General features: G+C 43.5%; 1 protein-coding gene across 3 annotated transcripts in view; it reads left to right on the top strand.

The window, feature by feature from the left end:
* The window catches only part of ATP8A2 (ATPase phospholipid transporting 8A2), a 377,320-nt gene extending 353,364 nt beyond the window's left edge, over positions 1-23,956 (top strand). For 2 of the 3 annotated variants that reach the window (XM_064172155.1, XM_064172165.1), the window contains 2 exons: positions 7,194-7,285; positions 16,318-23,956. In XM_064172155.1, coding sequence (XP_064028225.1) covers positions 7,194-7,285; positions 16,318-16,415 — 190 coding nt within the window. In that variant the 3' untranslated portion in view covers positions 16,416-23,956. The remainder of the gene's footprint in view (positions 1-7,193; positions 7,286-16,317) is intronic. The other variant, XM_064172175.1, reaches the window with a different exon arrangement.
* Positions 23,957-24,596: the final 640 nt, after the last annotated feature.

Below are 24,596 nucleotides of genomic sequence, written 5' to 3'. Positions count from 1 at the left end.
AATGTTGATTTTATGCTCTCCTTGTGCCAGCTCTGCATTTGTTGTTATTTGCCCATGTGATGGTTTGGGTGTTACCCAACCCCCCCACACACTTTGGAAATCACCCAGACTAGACTCAGCAGGCTCTGGAAAATGATTGAAGCTTATATTTACAACTTAGCACCATATACAATCAGATATTTACAATATATATACAGTTATATACAGAAATATACAAGGTAAAAGGTAATACAGAAACACAACTCCTCTCCCAGAAACCTGAGTCCTCAGGAAGGGCTCCCAACTGCCCTTCCACCTTCTCCCACCCCTCCACCTTACCCCAGATGTTGCCTTGTGCCCAAGGAAGAACAGAGAGTTGTCCAGGAGCGGGCAGGAAGCAGGTGGATTAATCAGGTTAGGTGAGAGAGAAATGCAGCTCAAAGCTCGGATAGAGAGCAACTACTTTGTTTGGATTCTTGCTCTTATACCTCTCAACAAGCCTATGAGTGAAGCAGTCATCACCATTGTTTCCCTTTCACAGCCTGTAATCTAGTTCTTCTCACCAAAACATTCTAGCTAGCTTCAAACTAGCACAGCCCACTACGTAGCCCTAACAACTCTGTTCTGTGCATTCTTGTGCACTTATGTCTAAACTGGAAGAGAACAAGTTAAAGCATTGACAAAACAGCAGCCTTCCATTGACATTACTGTTTGGAATGCATAGAAGAAATGAAGTGTTATGTTTTAATTTTAAACTTTAAAAAGGGAAACTAAACATCTAATCCACAGCTGAGGCTGACAGGGGCAGAAACTTCCTGATCCTTTACCTGTGTTTAGCCACATGGGCTATTTTGTAAAACTCTTCTTTTCCTCTCCTTCCCTTGCTGCTGTCACAGTGTGAGGACAACGTGTTGCAAGACACTTCTTCCACAAGGAAAGGAATACACAGGCCAGTCAGGGCTTCTTAGGCAACAACTTGTTAAACAGCACATGTGACAGTGGAAGGGAGACTGAACAAGGATTTGTCTGCTGCTCCATTGGAAAATATATATAAGTAGTAGGGAGACTGGAGTTAAGGACAGAATTTGAGTGTAAGTTCTAGAGAGTTTTCTATTTTAAACCAAGCTGCAGAAGGTCTATCTGTTGCTAAATGCTGCAGCAAAGGCAAAAAAAATATGGTGGCATTGCACCTGCAGGCAGTAGGGTGAGAGGGTTCATAGCTAATTCAGATGAGAGGAGAAACAGCTGCATGCTCTCTTGTTCTGTGGGCTTACCCACAGATTCTGTGATTCTATCATCTATTTCTAAACTCCCTGCCAAAGGCAGGGGCACCTCCCATTAAACCAGATGTTGAGAACAAAATGAAAATCCAGCTTCCAGGTTCTGCTTGCAAGGGCAGCTGGGGAATTCTGTCACCAGCACAGATAAGTAGAAATTGTATGGTTTGGTTTTGTGGTTTTTGGTTGCTTGCTTGTTGGGTTTGTTTGGGGATTCTTTTTTTCTGTGCTTTTTGTTTGTGGGTTTTTTTTTTAGGAGGAGGGTTGGTTTTGTTCTGCTTTTCTGGTTATTTTGTTTGGGTTTTTTTTCCCTTTTTTTTGGGTATGGGGTTGGTTTGTTTGGTTTGGGTTTGTTTTGGTTTTTTAAGACACAGTCTAATTCTGTCCCTTCCTCAAGGAATCTGGACCACCTCATTTAAACTATAGTCTTACCCTGAAAGTTTGTACTAGGTGATCTTTGAGGTCCCTTCCAAAGTTTGTACTAGGTGACCTTTGAGGTCCCTTACAACCTGGTGTCCTATGAATCCATGAACATACAAACTACCCTGAATTGTCACCACACCTCACAGCTGCTGTTGTGGCAGTCTGAGACTGATAATGGATCTTGCCTGAGTCAACTGCTTAAAGCCTCTTCCCAGCTACTCAGTTCTGTCATAGACAAGAAAGAAACACCTCTGGGTTTTAGTTGTTTCTCTATGTTATTGGGCCAATATGCAGTTGTTTGCCAAAGTGATGACTCAATATCATGACTCAGGAGGTGGTTGTCTATGATTCTATGAGATGGATATATGTACCTTGCTTGCCCTCTCTCTGGGCTTAGCCATGGGTGCTGGGTATCTTTCATGGAAGGGCCATGCCTCTGCCGTGGCGGTTTTGCATGATTTTAAGGCAGTGGGATAGCAGCTAGGATAAATGCTTATGTGTTTTATTTGTGCAGCTCTGGTAAGGCTTCACCAGCTGCTCAGTTCTTCTTTCGAGGAAGTGGAAAAGCAGATACAAACCCAAGCAATATAATTGGTGTATCTGACCTAATGCTGAATAACGCAGAGGGCAGCAAGTTAAGAGCAATGGCAACTAAATGACTTTGCCCATTATGGTGTGGCTGCGCTTTCTGTCTCCTAGTAAATCATAACAAAACAGAACTGTATTCCTTAGGGGTTCAGTACCTAAAAGAGAAGGGTGGCCTTGGGTTATTTTATTTTCTTTAACTGGGCTATGTGTGTGTTTACTCAGGGAAGATCCAATTTTAAGAGACACCTGCATCCACTTTAACCTTCCCTTCTTTGTGAGCCCTGCTTTTGCCACTAGCCAATTAGTGGACTCAGGAGGACATTCTGGGTCAAGCTATACCAAGTATCTCAAATCCTCATTAATGCTAATTAGGACTCAGTAGGTTAATTGGTGGTGAAGCTCATCTTTTTTTAATTACTTGAGCAAATGAGCCATTGGGACCTTGTGGTCAGCTTTGAATTATTCTGTTTGTTTTGATGCAACTCATTTGAATGTGTAAAGCCAGATGTTTGTTGCCTAGATTTAAGGACTGTTTCCTTTTGTGAGGGATGAGAAGAGAACACAGAAAAGATAAAATGAAAATTCTCTGTTGGCACCTTAGAGCAATTCAGATATGAAGTCAGAAGAGTAATTTTATTCTCAGAATGGAAAAATATTGTTAGGAAGTAACATCTTGCCTTTAGTTTACATTTTGATTTGTCGTTCACTTAATGAATTTACATAATGTTGTTAGTGCAGACTTCCAGGCAGACAGATATCATCTTGACCTACTTAGGAAGGCATTGCAAAGGTATTCCTGGTCGAAGGTACTCTTGGTTACTGATAGCAACTGAGTCTCCTTTTATATTGAGTAATGGCTGAGTTTAATGTTTTTAAGTTTTTTTCATAGTAACGCTCAGAATTGGGACATTTTTAATGGGTTTTACTCTGATGTACTCTCTGTTTACTTCAAAGCATTTTGTCTGTGTGCTTTATATAATTACAGATAGATAGTGTCACTCCATTACCCCCTCCAAGATCACTAGCCAACCAAATCAACTGTATTTCACTGTCACTTTCTGGATCAGTGACTTCCATAAATGTGTCTGTGTTTGTAATTTCTTTCATTCTGACACCGTTTTTGAGATCTTTAATATTAACACACCTACATTCAGAATATGATCTCTTTTGCCTCAATGCATCTCAAGATGCCATCCTTAGATTCCCTGGGAGGATTTAGGCGCTGGAATCACTGGAAGGCAGTGTTAACACTTAAAATCACAACCGAGACTTGGGATTGATTTACAAGCAGTATTTCTGTGAGCAGCGCCTAACCTGGTGCCTGCGAGTCTGACCTCATCATCTGCATGATTTGCCTCCAAGAGTGAGGGAAACTGAGAAGTCTTCACTTTATCTGTTAGTAGCAGACAGAAACCTTTTTCTGAAAGCAGGGACTCTTGGTATCAGTACAAATGCTTTAGCTAAGAAGCCCGCTTCCCTTCACTTTCCTTTCAGGGCTTGTATCTCAACTCTCTTAAGAAATCACTTATCTATTACAGAAAAACTGTGTTGCATTTACCTTTATTAAGAGTTCATTTTAGAGTACTTACCTAGTCTTGACATGCAGTCTACTCAAATATCCCTTGTACTTAAACCATAAATGCTCAAATTCTTCTGTGATTTTTTTTTTCTCTGTGTAGATACAATCCAATGTAACTTCCCAAATAGGAAAATCAGGTGTGGGTTCAGTTTTATAGGCAGCAAGATAAAAGGCAGCCTAGCTCTGGCTTCTTTAAAGCTGCAAACTGTCGCTACCCTTCAGGAGTCCCCTGACAGCACACTTTCTTAGAATCATAGAATCAACCAGGTTGGAAGAGACCTCCAAGATCATCCAGTCCAACCTAGCACCCAGCCCCTATCCAGTCAACTAGACCATGGCACTAAATGCCTCATCCAGTCTTTTCTTGAACACCTCCAGGGACGGTGCCTCCACCACCTCCCTGGGCAGCCCATTCCAATGCCAATCACTCTCTCTGGCAAGAACTTCCTCCTAACATCCAGCCTATACTTTCCCTGGCACAACTTGAGACTGTGTCCCCTTGTTCTATTGCTGGTTGCCTGGGAGAAGAGGCCAACCCCCACCTGGCTACAGTGTCCCTTCAGGTAGTTGTAGATGGCAATGAGGTGACCCCTGAGCCTCCTCTTCTCCAGGCTAAACACCCTCAGCTCCCTCAGCCTCTCCTCACAGGGTTTGTGTTCCAGGCCCCTCACCAGCTTTGTTGTCCTTCTCTGGACACGTTCCAGCACCTCAACATCTCTCTTGGATTGAGGGGCCCAGAACTGGACACAGTACTCAAGGATCGTTGCATGTAGAAGCCTGAGGAGCCAGCCATTATTGACCCATGGCAGATACCTTCCTACACTTCATCTGGTGCTGTGTGGTAAACAGGAAGATACAGAATTTTTTCCTCATGCCTTTTGCTGCTGTAGCTAATTCAATTCTCAGTGTCAGAATTTTGTGCCAGGTGTTGCTTAATTGTCCCTTAGGACAAATATTTGTGATTGGTTTATGATTCCCTTTTTAAGCCATCTATCCAAAACCATCCTCTAGTTCTCTTACTGAAATGAAAAAAAACTGTACTTGTATGTTGTCCAGCTGCAGAAGATGAGCAAGTATTCCACTTCTGTCATCACAGGACAGCAGAAGGTCGAGAGTGCTTTGCTACACTTACCGGTCAGTGGGTTTGCAGTTACCTAGCAATCCTCTGAAACCAGTGGGAGGCTGCACAAGAGAGCATCACCAGTTTGCACATGCACTGGTAATGATTGATTCTGTGGGCCGTGAACTTCATAAGCCTGCTAACAGTTTGAGAAATGTCATGTTTTCCTTCGTGCTTGCCATCACCTTACTTGGCAATTCTTTGTAGTGCATGCTTTCTGTTATGCTGCCTGTGTTGAGCAGTTGGAGATCTTTTTATGTGCTTGATTTTCTTACAAGCAGCTGGTCTTTGGTTTGTTTTTTTTCAACCTGTGGGATCTTTAAAGATTCTTAGAAGCTTCCATGCTGTAACTCTGGGTTTAGTGGAAACTAAATGTTCTTCCTTGAACACATGCAGATTTCGTGGTTCAATAGCTCTTAAAGATTGACACTCTCAGTTGGAATCTATACTTTTGCTTGCAAATCTGTCATCAATTTCTCTTTTGTATTGAAGGAATAGACTGCAGGCAGGGAAAACAACCTGGTCTGTCTATTGCAGATGTGATTCTTTGTTGCCAAGTGAGTTGTAGAGTAGAATCATCGAATCCTCTTTGTTGGAAAAGACCTTTAAGATCGTCAAGGCCAGCCACCAAGAAGTAGAAGAGACAAAGTGTCTGAAACTGTTGACAGTTTGTAAAGATTTTTAAGCAGCTGTCCATGGGCTGTACAAGTTTCTAGCTCAGGTGTGAGTTTAGAGACCACAGGGAAAAAAAAAGAAGGAATCCTCCTTTTCTTTCATGCATGTCTCATGCATTGAACAGAGGAGCATGAGCCTGGATATTACCCTAATGGACTATTAAGTGGAATATAAGCCTGCATGACTGGATTACATATTGTTGGCATCTTGGAGACTCTTTGGTTACTTTCTTATTTGAAGTTACCAAACTGCTTCAGTGAAAGGGAGTTGTTTGTTTAAAGCTGTTGTAAACTCACTGACAGCAGCAGCTGCGCTTGCTGGGATTTCTATTCCGTGTACCAAATGTAGGTGAATTTGTAATCTAATCCAAGATAGCTATCAACATTGGCATTCAGATATGTAACCATGCTCGCAGCACAACCAGCACACTTCCTGCTGGCGAATGATGATGTGAAAGAACGAGCTGCAGACTGGAAGTTGAAACAGTGTAAATGTGGTGCAGATGGGATAAAGGCACTGCAAGGAGCTGCAATGGCTCCATCCCAATGTTAGGTACAAGGGTGAGATGGAAAAAAAAAAACCCAACTCAGTTGGAGAGGGACTTTGAGCTAGAATAGACTTAATATCTTTTTGCAAAATAATCTGATACATAACAGTTATTTGAGGCCTCAGTACAATTAGATTTGGACACCTAGGTTGTTTTAAAGGCCATTGAACTTTGTGTGACTCATATACCTAATGAAGTGCTTGGAAAGGTCAGGATCTTAGCTGTTGTTTGTTAATTCTGGGCATACAGCTCTTGATGGAATGAGCTGTGTTTTTGATAAAAATCAAAGTGGAGCCTATCTCTAATGTTCTGTGTACATGTGTTAAGCCTGTTGTAAGCATGCTGTATTTTCTGCCTTGAGTTTTAATTTTCATTTTCTGTAAATTCAGTAATAATTTTTTGGGCCTTTGGCAGGAACTGTGTAAACCAAAGGGGTTTTGAATTAAAAACTGGATAGTAAATTTCCTTTCCAGTGTGGGAGGTGAAAATGAGTGTTCTTTAGAAGAGAGAATTAACTATGGGTTCCAACTTTGGTTGCTTCAGACTAATTTGCAGGTGTGATAGAAGCCTTTTACCATGTGCTAAGCCTCAAAGCTGTTCTCCTTCTCTGAGCTAAGGCAGTTCGTAGGTGCTATGATCCATGTGCATAATACTAAGGAGAAATCTCCTTTTTTAATGTTCCCTATCACTTGATGTCAGATTTCTGATATGTTTTGTAATGGTTTATAGGTATGGACATAGAGAAATCATAGTGATGATAATAGTAGGACAGTAGGGATTAATTAAATGTGAACTTACACAAAGTGGCCTTAGAAATAGTGTTTCCATTATTAGAGAGTTCTTTTGATAATGTGCAGTTTAAAGGAAGAGAAATTTGCTTTTTATGCTACAACCATCTTAAATACTGACACAGTCGAAGCCGCCAAGCACTTCAAATAGAGTTGGCTTGTACTTGAAGCTGTCTGGTTGCTCACTGGTTATTTTTATTCCCTTTCTCTCCCTCAGCGTGAACGAACGTGATCATTTGTTAAAGAGGCTCGGCAGGAAAACTCCTCCGAGCCTTTTCCGTGCTCACTCTGTCCAGCAAAGCGTGTCACGTAAGTAGCGGATCGTGTGTGCCACTGCGCTTCGCGGCAGCCCGTCCCAGATGAGCGCCGCCGAGGGTGATTACTTTCTAATTAAGTTGTAGGTAGAGATAATCTAGCACAGAGGCTGAGCTGCCAAGCAAGACACATACATTTGGAAGTGGAATTAGTGTATTTGGCCTTAGGCAAGCGGAGCTGAAATGCAGATAATTCCCTAGGATCCAATCAATAGGCCCGAATGACAAAATCCCAACATGCAGGTTCTCTAAATGTAAAACCCAGAGAGTCTCAAGAACCCTGTGAAATCAAAAACTCTGAGGGATTAAATACATGTTGTGATAGAGCATGGCTTAAATAGAAATGGTTTCTATGAAAAGTCTTATTAGCTATGGTTAGCTGATACAGCAATATTTCAGGGGTGTCAGCTAGGGGTTCTGTGTGTTTCTGATGAGAAAAGCCGTGGTGTGCAGAGCTCCGTCTCTCCTCTCCCTCTTTGTCCTCTGCTGGGAAACGAGGTGCAATGTCACATCTTGCTACTGCTGCTATTTGGTATAAATTGCATTTCCTGTTAGTGTAGTATCATAGAATCAACCAGCTTGGAAGAGACCTCCAAGATCATCCAGTCCAACCTAGCACCCAGTCCTATCCAATCAACTAGACCATGGCACTGAGTGCCTCATCCAGTCTTCTCTTGAAGACCTCCAGGGATGGTGCCTCCACCACCTCCCTGGACAGCCCATTCCAGTGGCAAATCACTCTCTCTGTGAAGAACTTTCTCCTAACATCCAGCCTATACTTTCCCTGGCACAACTTGAGACTGTGTCCCCTTGTTCTGTTGCTGGTTGCCTGAGAGAAGAACCCAACCCCCACCTGGCTACAGTGTCCCTTCAGGTAGTTGTAGACCATTCATTTAGTCATCTTTCTAGTGGAACATGTGACATGCCTTGATCTGCAGAGCTTGACAATTTTGTCAGTGTTGAAAGGCTTCTACTGTGTTAAAAGTCATCTAACATCTCTGTAAATCAGATATGCTGAAGGACCATGCTGTCTCCAGAGACCAGGGAGTCCAGTCAACCCCTTCTGGTAGTAAAATGTAGTATTTCTTGTAATTAAACTGGTGGTCAAAGATGCTCATCTCACTAGAGAAAACAGCTCCCCCCCCCCAGCATGTAGTACTGCTGAGCAGAGAGCAATGAGTGGGCACTTGGGGTTTGTATTTGGTATTGCCATTGCAGTGAGAAGTGAAATCTCTGACTGTTGAGGAATCCCAGGCCAGTAAAATCACTTTTCTGTAGCAGAGCTGTTGTTCAGGCCAAGGAGGCAGGGCTGGTGTCTGAGATCCCAGATGCCCAAGATACTCTTATTTTCCACAAGGAATTCGACTAGAAGGAGAGGAACACTGATGCATATGCTGGTCCTTGGCCTTCATACAGCTGTAACAAGGCTATCGCTGTCAAGGGATGGAGAGTCCCATTGTTCCTGGGAAAAGAGGCTGGTACACAGAGCAGCCCTTTCAACTATGCGCTCCTGTCAGGATTTACTTCTGTGTGTCAGGGAGCTGGGCATGCTGGTGTCAGCACAGCTTTGGGCCAGAAAACACACTTTTTGAGAGCATTCCAAAGGCAATGATTGGCAGAAGAAATCTGTAAACTGCATAAATAAATTGCTGTCAGAGTAGTCTGCTGGAGAGACTTATCACTGTGCAGAGGGGGAGATACACCAGCGGTGCCTGGTCAGACTCGATGATGTATGTTTTTAGTCTGGTAAAACACATCATCAAGTTGTTAGTAGATGAATAGCTATTGGGAAAGAAAAATGAGATACCAAAATAAATGCTAATTTGGATAGCCAGCTTCCCTATAAATGCAAGTGATTAAGTGCTAAATGAGTCAAGACAAGTTACAAAGAGCCGTCTGTTTTTCACATGAACATAAATTTTGATTGTGAAGCTGTTAGGATTGGAAGACACTTTTTATGGCATATCCATGACTCTTTAAAACTTCTGTCATCTCTTGTCAAATGTTATTTTCCAATGTTGCTTAGCTGCTATATGTACAAGGCCACGTGAAATCCAGGGAACATATGTGCTGTTTTCACAACCCTAAATTGTACAACTGTTTACTAAATGCTTGGATTCTTCAAAGCGAAGAGTTGATGAATAGGGCAGTAGCCTTGACATGCTGGGCCAATATCTTAAATCACACTACAAGCACTCTGTTTGAAGTCTTGAACTGTTTGTATGTTTCCACCCAGCTCCAAGTTCCCAGCCTGTGAAGGCCACTTCTTCCAGAAACTGCTTGTGTGACTTCATCTCAGAATCTGATACTTGCATAAGAAGTAGGAAAATTGTTTTCTTTTTCAGTTAGAGCTGACAAAGGCATAATCAAATGAATTACCTTGGTCCCAAGAGGGAAGGGAACTAGGATTTGATTTCCCAGCACCTATTGTAAAGATCTAGTACTTTTGAGAGCCCTGTTATTTTAAAAGACAACATTTGTTTCCAAATGTCTGGAGAATTAAGAAGAGACAAATAGCTTTGTGTCCAATCAGCTGGAAAGGAGGAAAATCCCATGGAGAGTTTCAGGGCCACTACTAATGGTCTGTGGGGAGAGAAGAAAGTTGACCGAGGTGAATCTTTGCAGAGCCCTGTATCAAAAAGGCAGATGCTCACTGTTGTATGCTTCCTTAGCTCTCTTGGTGAGACAGTCTCTCTCCAAAAGCGTTTGCACAACACAAGACCTTCAGATGGGAATGTTTGGCTGTGGTGCTCTCATGCAGCTCTGCCTTTATTTTTATCTTCCTGAATCATGACCTGTAGAGCTGTCAAGCATGAAAGAAATCTTGTCTAGTAACTGTCCTATCAAAGATCATGTGGTTCCTTCCTACCAGTATAACTTCTGGGAAGCCTAAAAGAAAACAAAATAGCAAAGTTCCTGTTAGATGAGATTGTCACGAAACTTTAGTGGGAGAGTTTTTATGCTTGCCAAAACCATGTGCTAACATAAATCATCTCAGTGGAATCTTGTAGTAAGCAGTGACCATGCTGGCTTCTGGGCTTAGCATAGCTCCTAATGAAGGTACCAGCCAGGAGTAAGCAGGAAATGCCACCAGGCTGCTCTCAGATGTGTCTTTGGACCTTTCCCATTAGTGTGTTGTGGGGTTCAATCTCAAGGGAGCGAGCAGTAATAACTCCTAAAAGTTTTCCCTCTCAGAGGGTTTGCTGGCACTGAGGTTTTCACCAGGTGAGCTTTCTTCAAGTCTCCACCCACGTTCCTATCTTTTTCTTACTGTGACTTTGTGAAAGTAGCATCTCCATTAGACAAACTCCGTAGATACAAACAGTGGTTTCTGATCTCACATTTCTTCCTGCATGACTGATCTCTATCACCTGTGCTCCCAAACCTTCACCAGTAGGATGTGAAGGATGATGGTCTCTGCTTGCTCAGGTACCCTCAAACCTATCTGTTCTTAAGGAAAGTCCTGTACCATCCCTCTAGTGCAGTTTCCCTCCTGTAATTGAGAACACCCCTAATAGTGTTTAGTAGTCATTTGTCTCAGCATGCTCTTAAAACCAGCTGAATCCTGCTCTCCTTAAGCACTGCTCCAGCACAATTCTCCCTGAAATGCCTGAATGAGGATTACTGCATTTGGCTCAGGCTTCCTATGCTAGCAAAGAAAATCCCTCTTCCTTTGACAGAGTATCGTGACTGCATAGAGTAAATCTGAACACAGAGCCTATGGTTTGCACCTTATTAATCAGTGGGGGGAAAGCACCTATCATCTGAGGTCCCTTTCACAATATGGGGGCTGGCAAATAATAAATAACAGTAATGTGTTCATGCTGAGGACTCTAATCCCACCATTTATTCTCCTCTAGCAGACACCACCTTCCTCTTCTGCTGGTGTGTTTTGATTTGAAAAACAACAGGGTAGCTACTTGAGGTGATTTTTAAACTCCCTTTCCTCCTGCCTTGCATGTTTTTTTTAAGTGCAATACACATTCTGTGTTTTTCCAAACGACATGTTTGTTAACTGTCAAGTGAAGTTGCAATCTTTTGAAATCAACTTAAGAAATAGGAATAAATAGTTTAGACATGATGCTTTGACATCTGGCTCTGGTTTCTATGTGCAGTACAAGTAGGTTAACATCTGGGACAAAAGAGATGGGACCATTTGTTAGGAATTCCTCTTGGGTCCTTCAGAAAACACAGGCATAGTTTATCAGCAGAGAAATTAATTACTTCTATAAGCATTAGTCACAATGTTCAACACTTTGAGCAGCTCTCACTTTCCCAGGATAAGTGGATGAGGGTTGCTGGGGAAGTCAAAGCTGAGTTAGCATTTAGAGTTTATTTGGTACATGTGAACTACAATATCATGGCAAAACTCCTTAAGCACTGTGCAGAATCAGACATTTGGATGAGAGAGACTTTGGCTGCCCAAGTGATACCTTAATGGGGATGGTTTTTATGTCGGGGACAATATTGGTATGTAAGAAACCATGTTTCCCAAAAGAGATTTTTTTTTCCTAATCCTCCCAAACCCTAAAACTTTGTGGATTTGTATCAGGACATTCTTCTTCAAAAGCAAAGAATGGGATGTGAAGTGCATTTCATACATTGGACTGTAATAGCAGTGCATGTATGAAACAGTGCAGTGCTGCAGTAGGTAAGCTTTCTGATGGGCAACCAGTGAGAACTGCCTTCTTAGTCCAAACCCCAGGACAGGCAGTTCACAGGAGAGTGCAAGGAGTAGGTGGCTTCTAAAATAATTCCCTGAAGTGACTAAACTGCACTCAGTACTTCTATTTTCTAAAATAATAAAAGCACTCCAGACTGTTTCTGGTCCTGGTCTTGGAAGCTGCTGAATGTGAGTGGGCAGTTGTTTGCACAGTTACTGTGCTCAAGACACTCGTGGTGTCTAATCCTGCATTGCGTAGCCACGCATAGTCATTGCAGTGAACAGAAAAAGAATGTGTTAAATTGGGAACCTAATGGCAGACTAAATTCTGATCTCCTAATAGAATATCAAAGCTTTAAAAAAACCAGCAGGATGCTTTTAAAATTCAGTAGGTTACCTGATAGTGTCTGGTACATGTGAAACCTTAGATTTGATGAGAATGGGAATCTCCTCTTAACAAATGAGCCCCACTGACAGATCTTCAAAAGTGCACCTTTCCCCCACTAACAAAAGTTCCTGAATACAAAAGTCCTTCCTTCTGCAACAGGCTTGAGTGGATTGTGCCCAGAAAGACTCAAAGAAACGTGGTTCTTCCTTAGGTTGCTGCAGGACAGATGAACAATAAGGGCCTTGTTCCCAGGGCAGGCTCATAGGTGTGGTTTTAAAACTGGAATTGGGGGAAAAGTTCAAACTTCCAAAAAAGTTCCCTAGTAATGGGCAGATGGAAACTTTCATTGTTTTTGGATGGGATCTGAAAGTAGTGGAAACATAGACCAGCTTGGGAAGTGCTCATGGGACTTGAGCATTCACAGTGTTGACTTCACAAGGCAAAGTCAGCAGCTTGAAGCTCGATTTTAATTGTGCTGTGAATAAAAGAAATATAAATGTAATAAATATGTAATATGATCTCCTCTTCCTGCATAGAGATCAACAGGAAAAGCATTAAATAAACTGCCATGCGCTGAGCTTCAACTAAGCAGGGCGGTGTGCAAGTATGAGGGTCACAGCCTTCCCCAGGGTATATGCACAAACCCCTCACTGCTGATGTTTTGTGATGAGTCAAAAACGTGAGGGTGTAAGGGTACCATTGATTATCTCAACCTGCATTTTTTTGCCATGCTAAGGTGTTTTCTACCAGTGAGAGAGTGATAAGTATGCTTCCTTGATTGCATTTTGTATTGGCTTTGCAGAATGCATGGGCTGCTTAGCTGTTTATCAGTCTGTGCTGTCACTGGAAATAAGCAGGTCACGGGAAGTTGCCTGTGTTTGACAAGCTCCACACACTTTGTGTGGTCGGTTCTGGATTTGCAGGAGTTGTGGCAACTGAAGAATCGACTGAGCTGAATGATCTTGCTAGGCAGATCAATATAGCAGAGCTGTCTTGGTGCAGACCACGTTATGGGACGTAGGCTTCAGTCTTTTAGGGTGTAAGCTTGTGGTCTTTGGCCAAGCTGACTTTCCATTGAGAGTTTAACCAAAAAAGCTAGCAGAAGGCTGGCCCCTAGTGTGGAACAAACATAGTGGAGGTGTTTTTTTCAACTATGAATCTGGCCTTTTTTAAATGAAAGCATGTTTTAAATCGTACTTTCTTTGCAGTTATCCACTGTCCACATACTTTTTTCCAAAAGACTTTGCATTTTGTGAATGTGCTCTGTGAGCCTTCAGCTAGAGGCAGGAAAAGACAACCTGTACTTCTGTAGCTGTAAGTATATTGGCATGGAATTGCTCAGGGAAAATATAATAGGATGCTGGGATAATCAATATTTCCATCTGCCAGTAAACTCACAGTATCACCAAGGTTGGAAGAGACCTCACAGATCATCAAGTCCAACCCTTTACCACAGAGCTCAAGGCTAGACCATGGCACCAAGTGCCACGTCCAATCCTGCCTTGAACAGCTCCAGGGACGGCGACTCCACCACCTCCCCGGGCAGCCCATTCCAGTGTCCAATGACTCTCTCAGTGAAGAACTTTCTCCTCACCTCCAGCCTACATTTCCCCTGGCGTAGCTTGAGGCTGTGTCCTCTTGTTCTGGTGCTGGCCACCTGAGAGAAGAGAGCAACCTCCTCCTGGCTACAACCTCCCCTCAGGGGGATTCATATATTCCTACCATGCTTGTGATCCTGGTCAGTTAAACTGCTGATAATGTACTCCCCTGTTAAGGGAGCATGCCTTCTGCCTAAGAACTCACATGTGCAGCAAAGCTCCTATGGCTTCAAAGGTGGCATTTATCTTCATTCTGTGAAAGAGGAGAAGACCTTCATATTAACTGAGTAGTGGTCATCCCTAGTGTTGTGAGACTCTTCCCAGCAGCTTACAGACGTATAGGGTTTGCTAGCCATGCTTGCTGTGCAGGCACCAGTCAGAAGAAAGGATCTGGGAGAGCTTGAGCATCTGTCCCAACATGAACCACAGAAATGGTCAGGTTGGAAAAGACTCTTGGGATCACTAAGTTTGGCCTATAACCCTAGTCTACAAGGTTCACCCTAAACCATATCCCTAAGCACCACATCCAGATGAACTTTAAACACAACCAGGGTTGGTGACTCAACCACCTCCCTGGCCAGCCCATTCCAATGCCTGATCATTCTTTCTCTGAAAAAGGAATTTCCTAATGTGGAGTCTAAACCTACCCAGTATCAGCTTCAGGCCATTTCTTCTTGCCTTGTTGTTAAGGTGAAGGTTTAACAAGCTTCGCTGTGGGGATGCAGTTCATTTCTAGCCTTCTGGCCTTCTTCTAGCTACCAGCATTGGTCACCTGCTTCAAAGCAGGCTACATTCAGGCCCATGGGGAGCAAGCTCAGTCTTACAGCACCAAGCTAACTTGTGGCTCACATCACTGCTGCTTTAAGAGAGTGTTCAGCCCCATGTGCCTTTCTGTTGCAGGGTCTCTTGTGTTGTGTTCAGCCTTATCTCAACTCAGTACCTGATCTAGGGAGGAGCATATCTTGAGCCTGTTAAAGGAAGACTTCTGAAAGACACTTGCAAGGTCTCTGGGTAGTAACTGGGACTTCATCCTTATCTGATGCTGTATCTTTCAGCATAGTGTGAATCTGGAGCATGATTTTAGAATTCACAAGCTCCTGTTTCCAGAGCCACTCATTGCCTATGGAGAGTTAACTGTGAGAGAGAAGACCCCACATATTCTTGGATTCTCCCGGGCAATGTTCACATCTGTCAGCTCTTCCCTGCTTTCCTACTACAAAGCATTGTCTTGTTCTGTATAGCCTGTGACTTTTCTACTGCTCCATTTTTGCAACTATGCTAATCTGCTGGTATCATTTTTCTGGTTGCTCATTTACACCTGAAAATAACCTTTTCCTGATGTCACAAACTGTTGTCCTTTGCTATAGCTTTCCATTCAGAATTTTCTGTAGGGCCATGTCTGTTTTAAATAGTTTGGTGTTTACCATGTCAGCTTTTGTGACTGTTTTACAAGGAGCATGGTGGTTTGCAGGTGATGTCAGATATGTCACTTGCCTAGTCCACAATACTTCAAAAGAAATCAGACTTATGGGTCTTCAATCTGTGTAATTTCTAGGCAGAACATAGGATTGTGCTAACTAGCAGGATTAACTTCTGCAAAATGGAGACCTTCAGAGTATGCTTCATTTTGCTCTATTTGAGATACAAGTGGCTGGCCAAGAGAATCAAGAGTCTCTCAGTTTAAGTTGTCAGATGCCACCTGGAAAATTGCTAAAAAATAAATTCCTGAATGGAGTTGAGAAGGAGCTGTGATTCAGAGTTCTGATCTAGATGTTTACATGTTCCTCCAGAAAAACTACTGGTATCAAGCAGACTGTGGATTATTTGAGCAAAAATACCAATCTTTACCTAAGTCTTTAAAGAAGCTCTGCCACTATGGGAGTACACATGGTGTCCATATCAATCTGTAGCTTATTAGCCAGGTTAACTCAGAGGGAAATGTTGACTGTGTACACTGACTTAACCTGGGGAGTAGTAAGACAGCTTGGCAGCAGGACTTTAGGAAGAGGTTCTTTACCAAGAAGGTGGTGGAACAGTGTCTGGGGAAGCGGTTGGGACTCCATCACCAGAGATATTCAAGGTGAGGCTCAGCAGGGCTCTGAGCCATCTGATCTAGTTGAGGATGCTCCTGCTTAATGCAGAAGGGGTTGGGCTAAGTGACCTTTGGAGGTCCCTTCCAACTCAGACTGTTCTATGATTCTGTGCTCCTTCCTGTGCCACATGGGCAATGTAGTGAACAGCTGCAGCTGTCATAAGCACAATACGGAAATGGAGATTGTTACAGATGGCTTCACTGATGCCTAAAACTCTTCCTGAAACCAAGCCCTGCCCTGAAGCTGTACTCTGCTGATTTACTTCTTTCTCCTTTGCTTTCACAGATGGGTATGCATTTTCTCAAGAAGAACATGGTGTCGTTTCCCAGTCACAAGTTGTTCGATCCTACGATACAACCAAAAGGAGAGCAGAAATAGAATAGAGAGCCCTTTACTTGATGGGTGGTGGGAAAAATGGGATTTGGATCAATGCATCCACTGTTAACACATTCTTGACAAGGGTTGGCAGCAGCAGCCAAAACACCAGAGAACTCATTTCTGTGGCCTTAGCCAACAAGTTTCTGTATTCTCCCTGCAAATCTTGAGTAGAAGTTGTGGGGGGGGAATCATTGTTTGAATTCAGTCACAAAGCTCTGCGTAAAGTTTTGTTTATGTTGTTATGAAGCATTTGACTGTGCTATGTGAGGTGTGAAATTAAAAGCAATGTTTTACCACTATTTAAAACATCAGCATAAGGTTGTTCTGGGAGAAAAGTAGAAAATTTATGTTCCATGAGAAATCAGCCTTTGCTTAATTGGAGCAGGGTGCTGAGATTTCCTGTTTGGTTATGCACAGGCCAAGCGCACACGGCTGCATGCAGACCTTATTCCCTCTAATATTCACTGTTTACTAATTTGGTTGAAATTTTTAACAGACAATTTGGGGTAAAAGTTTTGATTGCAACACAGTCTGCAGCTAAAAATGCTTATTTGCCTTCTTATGACACAAGAATAACACAAGGTAGTCATGAATTACTTAGAATATTTCTTGCCCTCTTACAGCATTTATTAGGGCTATATCTTAGCTTTCTAAAACCCAGTTAATAGCTTACTCACAAAGTCAGGATGTAAAAGTCAGAGAGCTCAGCAGAGCAGCTGCTGAGAGTGCATGGCGTTGTGCACAACGGTGAACTCAAATAGGTGCCTCCTGGTAACTTTGCATGATGCATTTGGACATGCATTTCAAATGTAGCCTGGAGTTTCCCTCCATGATCCCGTTCCCACTTTAACAATAGAGCAGAGGGTGAGAACTGAAAAGGTACAAGCTTGTCAGCTGTTGAGAAAGGCATGCATCCACACAGGAGGCTGTTAGTGTAACCCTGAAGAAACATTGCGCTTGACCAGGAAGAACAGGCTTGCAGAGAAAGGTTACGAAGGGTTTCCGCACGTGCGTGCGTACACACGTGCACACACAGAGCTGGGTGCTGTGAAGAGAAGACCCTGCTGGTTGTTTGTTCAGCCAGAGCAGCCCCTCTTCTAGATCTAATCCATCAACAGGCTTCCCAACACACTCAAACCCATGAGACCTGGAAGGAATTCTGGCTCCACAGCCTTGCCGTGCCAGTGGGACAGGCATGATGCCGCATAGATTGGAATTGGGGAGGGGAAGGGCAAAATCTGGGGCATAAGTTAAAGCTGAAAGAGCTCTTATAAAGCTTATGCTGTCTTCCAGACAAGTTCTAATAATTTTAGTCATCAAGCCAGGTTTCTGAATAGCATAAAGTAAATACTGCTGTGTTTTATCCAGGTTTCATGGTTTAATGTATATACTACATCTGTGCATTTAAAAAGTGGGCGTTGTTTTTTGCACTGTTGACTGTCATCCAGAACTTTTTACTGATTTAAATATATCTGAAAGCAGTTTGAATATGAATATTTATGTTTAGCAAGGAAAAGGAAAACGCCAGCCTGACCCACTGGCTTAATATTCCTTAAGGGTTGTGAGTAAATGCCAGCACTCGGGTGTTGCGGTTCAATTCCCAGTGTCACCTCAGAGGCTCTGATTCCCCTTCCATGTTAAAAAAGCAGATTTTGTTCCTGCAGCACCAGGCAGAATTGCTCTTGAATTAGGCTGATAGCACAGAAGGAAAAAGTCATCACCTTCTTTCTGCAGCACTAATGAGACAATTATGCAATAAGGGAAACGTGCACATAATTTTGCCATAGGCATGAATGTCGAGGGGCCAAGTGTGGGTGGATGCATTTTGTGGGAGATGAATTTTATTTAAAGGCACAAATACTAGCTCAGAGAAGAAATAAAGGGAGGACAAACCTGATCCCAGGAGGTTTCAAGTCCTGATATTGATGTAACCTGTTAAATACTCCTTTACTTAGAAACAGTCTATTTATGAAATCTATGGTGTAAGCCTGTCCTCAAAACTGCTAAGCATTTCTTACTTCTGTAGCAGCACAAGGACAAAGTGAGACCAGCTTAGTCTTTATACTCTGAGCCACACAGTAAACATTGATGTGTAAACTACTGGGAGGCTTTTCATGAGGATGCAGGGCGGGAAAAAACTCTGGATAATAAAGGACAAGTAAATGTGTTGAGCAGAGACTAAAAAAGATCCTGGAAGCTTTTCTTATCTTTAACTTAGTGCAACAAATTTTTACAGAACAGAATGAGAGACACTGGGGAGGAGAAACTGTCATCTAATGTGATTTATTTTATTAGTGTGGACTAGGGGCTGTATCACTTTGACCTCTCTGTAAATTGAGGTCAGTGTGTCACAAACACAAACCCTCCGTAGAGGGAATAGCGGCTTAGACTGAGGTACATGTGTTGGATGTCAGCTCAATGGGAATTACACATGGGGTTTGTCACAGGTCTATAGAGTATGTGACAGTGAGGCTCATGGGTCAGACTTTATCATCACTGTAAGGCCTTAATCTCTAACAGAGTTAATCCTGTAGAGCCCACCCAGGTCAAGGCCTGGCATTCTTCTTGTTCTTTGGAATCATTATGGGAATTAATGTATTGTAATATGCGGTAGCCTGACTGAGTTGCTTGTCTCGGTGAACAGTGATGAGGTGTGCTCCAGTGGTGTGTTAGCTAAAGGAGAGTGGCAGCTGCTCTGCATCAACCAAAGTCCTTGTTCATTAGCACAAACGCACGTAGCAGTAACAGCAGCCTTTGAAAGTGCTGTGTGCAAGTGTTATCAACTAGACAAGGTATTGGAGCAGAAGGAATGGGAGATTTCTGCTTGGCTGTCCAGTCTTAACTACCTAGGGTTTATCAGCATTCTGTACTGACCAAAGTTGGGGGGTGAGGATTTTGAGTATTCAGAAGGAAATGGTAACTTTCCTGCATCAAATGTCATTTCTTTTTGTACTGCCATAACCACCACTTGTAGAGAAGCTGCTGCTCCTTTAACAATTGCCTGGCAGCAAATTAAAGCTGGTAAGCAGGAGCCTGAGCTGAGCGCTGCTGAGAAGTCTGTTGACATTTTCTTTTTCTTGACAGGGCTTCAGGTCTTGCTGTAGGGAGCCAGCATGGGAAATCAGTAATAACTTGTCAAGGAGAAATGGTGAATAACCAATAAAAGTATCAGAGTCAAACTAAGCTGCTAATGTATCTAAAAATGTGTGTGGAGTTAACATGAACTGTATGAGCTGTAAATTAAGATAACAGCCAAGCCTCGCTAATCTGCACTTTGCTAGACCACACACTTCTTACTGCATGCCAGAAATGTGCAGTCTCTTCTCCTGCCTCAGACAGCAGCTAATAGCAGATGCTGCAGGGAAGTCTCTTGCTACCAAGATTACATTGTTTTTGCAGCATGTCCATGAGTGTGTTTACTGGGAGACAGTCAGTGCTCATAAATAAGGCAGAGAAAGCTCAGGTGCACTGGAATAAGTGAAATGCAGGGACTGTGATGTGGTTGGTGGCCTCACTGGGTGCAATTTAGCACTCTATGGATAACCTCAAGAGCTTGAGTTTTGCACTGTACTTGTCCTACAGGCTTATTTTTGCCCTTTTGGGCTAAGTCACCAAATCTACTGTTTTGCATTGCATCCAGTCATCAGTGCAGACTAGTGATGCCCTATTTACCTTATAAATAATGTCTTGATTTCATTTGTAAATATTGAGGACTGTATTATTTATTATGCCTCACAACTCAAGTTTGAAGCAGAGCATCCTGACACTGTGTCCCATGATGTCCTTGCAGGCGAGATCAGGAAGTCTGGGTTATAAGAGTGCATGGTGAGATGGATCATGAGCTGGGTGAACAACACAGCTCAGAGGGCTGTGTTCACCAGTGCAGAGCCCACTTGGAGACCTGTAACTAGTGGTGTTTCCCAGGGGTCAGTACTGGGTCTAGTCTTATTCAACAACATCACTGAATTGGATAAGGAGATGGAGGAAGAGCTGCACCCTCAGCAAGTTTGCTGATGATGCCAAACTGGGCAGAGTGGCTGACACACCAGAAGACTGTGTGGCCATCCAAAGAGACCTAGATGGATTGGGGAGCTAGGCAAAGGGGCATCTAATGAGATTCAATGAGGATAAGTGTAAAGTCCATTATCTGGACAGGAACAACACCATGCACCAGTACAGATTAGGGGTTTGCCTGCTGGAAAGCAGCTCCATGGAGAAGGACCGTGGAGTCCTGGTGGAATGCAAGTTACCCTGAGGACAGTAATGTGCCCTTGTGGCCAAACAGGCCAATGGTTAGGCAGAGGTGTATTAAGCAGAGTGTGGCTAGCAGGTCTACTCTGCCCTGATGAGACCACATCTGGAGTATTGTGTCCAGATCAAGAGAGACAAGGATCGACTAAGTAGTGTCCAATGAATGGCTACAAGGGTGATTCAGGGACTGGAACCTTATGATGAAAGGCTGAGACACCTGGGACTGTTTAATCTGGAAAAGAGAAGACTGAGAGAAGAACTTATTAATGTTTATAAATATCTGAAGGAGGGTTGTCAAGAAGAAGGTGCTGGTCTCTGTAGTGGTGTCCTGTGATAATGAATACAAACTGGAAGACAGAGTTCCATCTCAACATGAAGAAAAACTTATTTGCTGTAAAGACGATGGAGCATTGAAACAGGCTGCCCAGAGAAGCTGTAGAGTCATCTTCTCTAGAAACTTTCATGACCTGTCTGGAATTGTTCCTGTGTGACCTGCCCTTGGTGATCCTGCCATGGTGGAAGGGGTGGGCTCAATCTTCAGAGGTCCGTCTGAACACCTAGCATCCTATGATTCTGTGATCTCGGCAGTAGTTTGCTTCTGAAGCGTGGCACAGATGAAGCAAGTTCCTCAGTCTCCAGATAGTTGGACTCCTTCTGTCACGTCAGGAAGCATCCTTGTACTCATCTCTTCTGGAGTTTGTCTATGCTGCAGCTTCACATCTCCTTGAGGATGCTTTTTCCTACCCTATGCCAGCAGGGTCCCCTGGGCATAAACCTGAGGCTGTCCTGCAGGCAGGCTATTTTGGAGCTGAAGAGTCTCTCAGGAATGGGCAGAGTTTTTAGTTAAAATCCAAGTGTAATCCCTAGCCCCGAGTCACAGTTGTCACTGCAGATAGCGTAAAGAGGTACACAGGAGATGAAGACTCAACAGGTTATGCATCTGATGCCTGGACATGTATGTGGCCTGTTCCCATCCCACCATTGGTCCTGTGTGAGCAACTGCATCACTTGGCAAGTGAGTAAACAGGTAAAGACACTTCTCTTTAGCCGTTGCTTACTTTCCATATCGCTTTTCTTTGGAAGTCCTCTGGGCAGTAGGTCTGTCTGAGATCCCACACTGAAGGGTGGCACCATATGGGCTGAGAGACACAGCCCTGAGGAGTGGCCTGTAGGAGCTGCCTGTTAGAGTTATCTTTGTACCATAGTTGGTGGCTCATTTGACTCTGCCAGCGGCAGCAGGCATAAAGCAGGCTGCTCTGGGAGCACAACCTCTGCTTCACATACATGTCCTGTACCTAGCAGCAAGATTAATGCAGACTTTGAGCCTTGTTGGCAAATGAAGAGCAAAGAGTGTCCTGTGCTGTGCAGACAAGAAGGTAATTCCCAATGGTGATCACTTCTTGGTGATTTGCAGCAAGTCCAGGCAGCGTGATGGGATATATCCGACTGGGAATGTGTTCTTAGATGGGCTATTTAGAGTGGTGATGTGACAGGGAAACAAAATAGCTTGGCCAAGACTATTACTGCTGCTAGAGACAAGGAAGGAGATTCCTCAGGCTTTGCAGAAGAGATATGATAAAGCTTGTGTCTCTGGTTCCTTCCTGCAGCTCTAGTAGGAGAGGAAGAAAATTGTGTTGTGAGCTTGTGAAGCTCTGTTATCTCCTGAGGGTGAGTTTTCTCTGGTGCCAGGCTGAGTTCTGGGCTTGGAGAAGGGGAATGCATCTCTCCCAGGAGCCTCCATACTTAGCACACTCTGGCTCTAGCAGTTGTTTTTTTCCCAATTAGGCTAAATTGCTAAATTCTTTACTAGCTGTTGTTGGCCTGGTGAACCCGCGGGAGCTGTTCACTGACATTGTTTCAGTCCTGACAGGAAGTGTCTGTAGTGGTGAGCTAACAGGAATTCTCCTGGGTGTTGTTTGTAGGCAGGTTCTTGTCTCTGAGGATGGTGGGAAGGACTTTTTTTATCTGGTAACCTGGGTCTTTTTGTGCTGGTGTGAAGCTGAGAGGTCATTTCACAGGGATTCGTGGCTTATTTGTGATATGGGCAGAAGGTAAAAAGTAGCTGAGTGCTGGTGTTTCTTCAGAACCTTCCCTTATCTATGAAGAAGGTGAGACAAATGTTCCTGAAATCTGCAGTGAGGGCATCATTCTCTTTCAGCATCTCTGTAGCTACAAAAGAGAAATAGAAGTGGGCAAATGACAAATTCTGTGTGGGCAAGTCCAGCTCTGGGCAGTCACATAGAAGTCTAATGATGAAGAAAAGACTTAACACGTTACCAAACTGTCACCGCGCAGAGCCGGGAGGTCAGCACCCTTGTAATTATGGAGTGATGAAGCCAAGGGGAAGAGCCAACGTTAACAGAAAGAAGTGATTGTTCCAAATTCTGACCACCTTACTGGGTGGCTTCCCTGCGAAGATGCTCCAGATGTCGTACTGGCATAAACAAATCCATGTCAGGGCACCCGCAGGGCTTGCTAGCAAACATGGAATTCAGCAGGCTGTGGGCATGCTCTGCTTCACCTTCCTGGTCGAGGTTTTGATTCAGGAAGGGGATGCAGGCACTTGCTGCTCTTTCCATTAAGAGCTCTTAGACTTGAAAGTTGCTCCAAGTTGTTTCTCAACTCTTTGTATTTTTTCTCTTCTCTCTCTCTCTCTCTCTCTTTTTTTTAAAAGAAAACTTAAAAAAATAAAAACCCAAACCCACAGGCTCCAGATGATATAAAGCAATGAGGCAGCTAAGCCCTCTGGGGCACTGTGTGCATGTGTGTGTTGGAAGAGTTGTCTGACTTGAAAATCTCCCCTGTCCCTCCTCCTGCCCCCAAAGTGCAGCCCATTGTGCTGAGAGGTCAGCTACGCAGTGGCTTGAGTGACAGGGTCTTTAACAGCATCTTTTTCATCAGCCAGCCAAGTCATGTGCTCGCTTGTCTGTCATATCTGTACTCGAATTGCTTAAATATTGTTTCAGATGGGGAGGTTTTAATCTGGATATGCAGAGAGGAGCAGTGCTGTGGGGGGATGTTTAATTGGCTCCCAGCAGAGCAGCAGTGGTGTGTGGGTTTTTTTTCCTCTAGAAGTGTTACCATTTTCACATCCTATTAACGTCCTCTGGTAGTTTAAATACAGCATCGCATTACAGTGGAGTTTGTTTCCCTCCCAGACTGAATACAAATGAAGGTCATTTACTTGTATTTTTAGAAGGTTTGGAAAACTTAGAAAATTTGTAGCTTTGAACAGCATTGTTGACTGTTGTATGTCTGCACAAAAATATTTCCAATAAACCTTTTATTAAAGCAATCCAATCGACTGAGGCTTGTTTGTTTGTTCTCTCACACACTCCTTCCTGCCCCACAGGTTTTGCATCAAGAGTTCAGTGTTGAATGCATTTGAGATTTAGCCTGCAAAGCTGGTGAGTGGATTACTTCCACTTTTTCGTGACCTTTTGGTTGTGTTTTAAGGGCCTGCCTCTGTAAATGCTAAGGACAGAGCCTGAGTTTCTTTAGTGGGCCTCAAATCAGAGGAATCTTTTGTCTCGGCTAAGTCACATTGAGCAGGTGAAAATTGAGCCATAAAAATGTCCTTTGACTCCTTGCAGGGAAGTGCTGAGGCTGGGTCTGCTTACTCCTGTTTAAGGGGCCAGAGTGGTCTGGTAATGTGTAGAGATATGATGTGATGCAAGACTGTGAGTGATGCCTTTTTCCAAACCATCCTGAGCATAGAGGCATGATCTGTCTGGATGTGATCATCCAGTCTCTGCTGCTGGTGCTTAGCTGATGCTGCTGAGCTCACTTGCCTTGCCTTGCCTGGAGAATTACCTCTTAAGCTCACTTGCCTCAAGCAAGACCAACAGCACGAAGCACCACACCAAAGCTCTCATGTCCCCGGTAGCTCCGCATCCATATGCTGCGGGGTAGACGAGCTGTGATCCTCTCTGCTG

The sequence above is a fragment of the Pogoniulus pusillus genome, chromosome 3, assembly GCF_015220805.1.
Source record: "Pogoniulus pusillus isolate bPogPus1 chromosome 3, bPogPus1.pri, whole genome shotgun sequence".
NCBI classification, from domain to species: domain Eukaryota; kingdom Metazoa; phylum Chordata; class Aves; order Piciformes; family Lybiidae; genus Pogoniulus; species Pogoniulus pusillus.
Note: the sequence above shows the minus strand (reverse complement) of the source record. Positions and strands in the feature narration are given on the sequence as shown.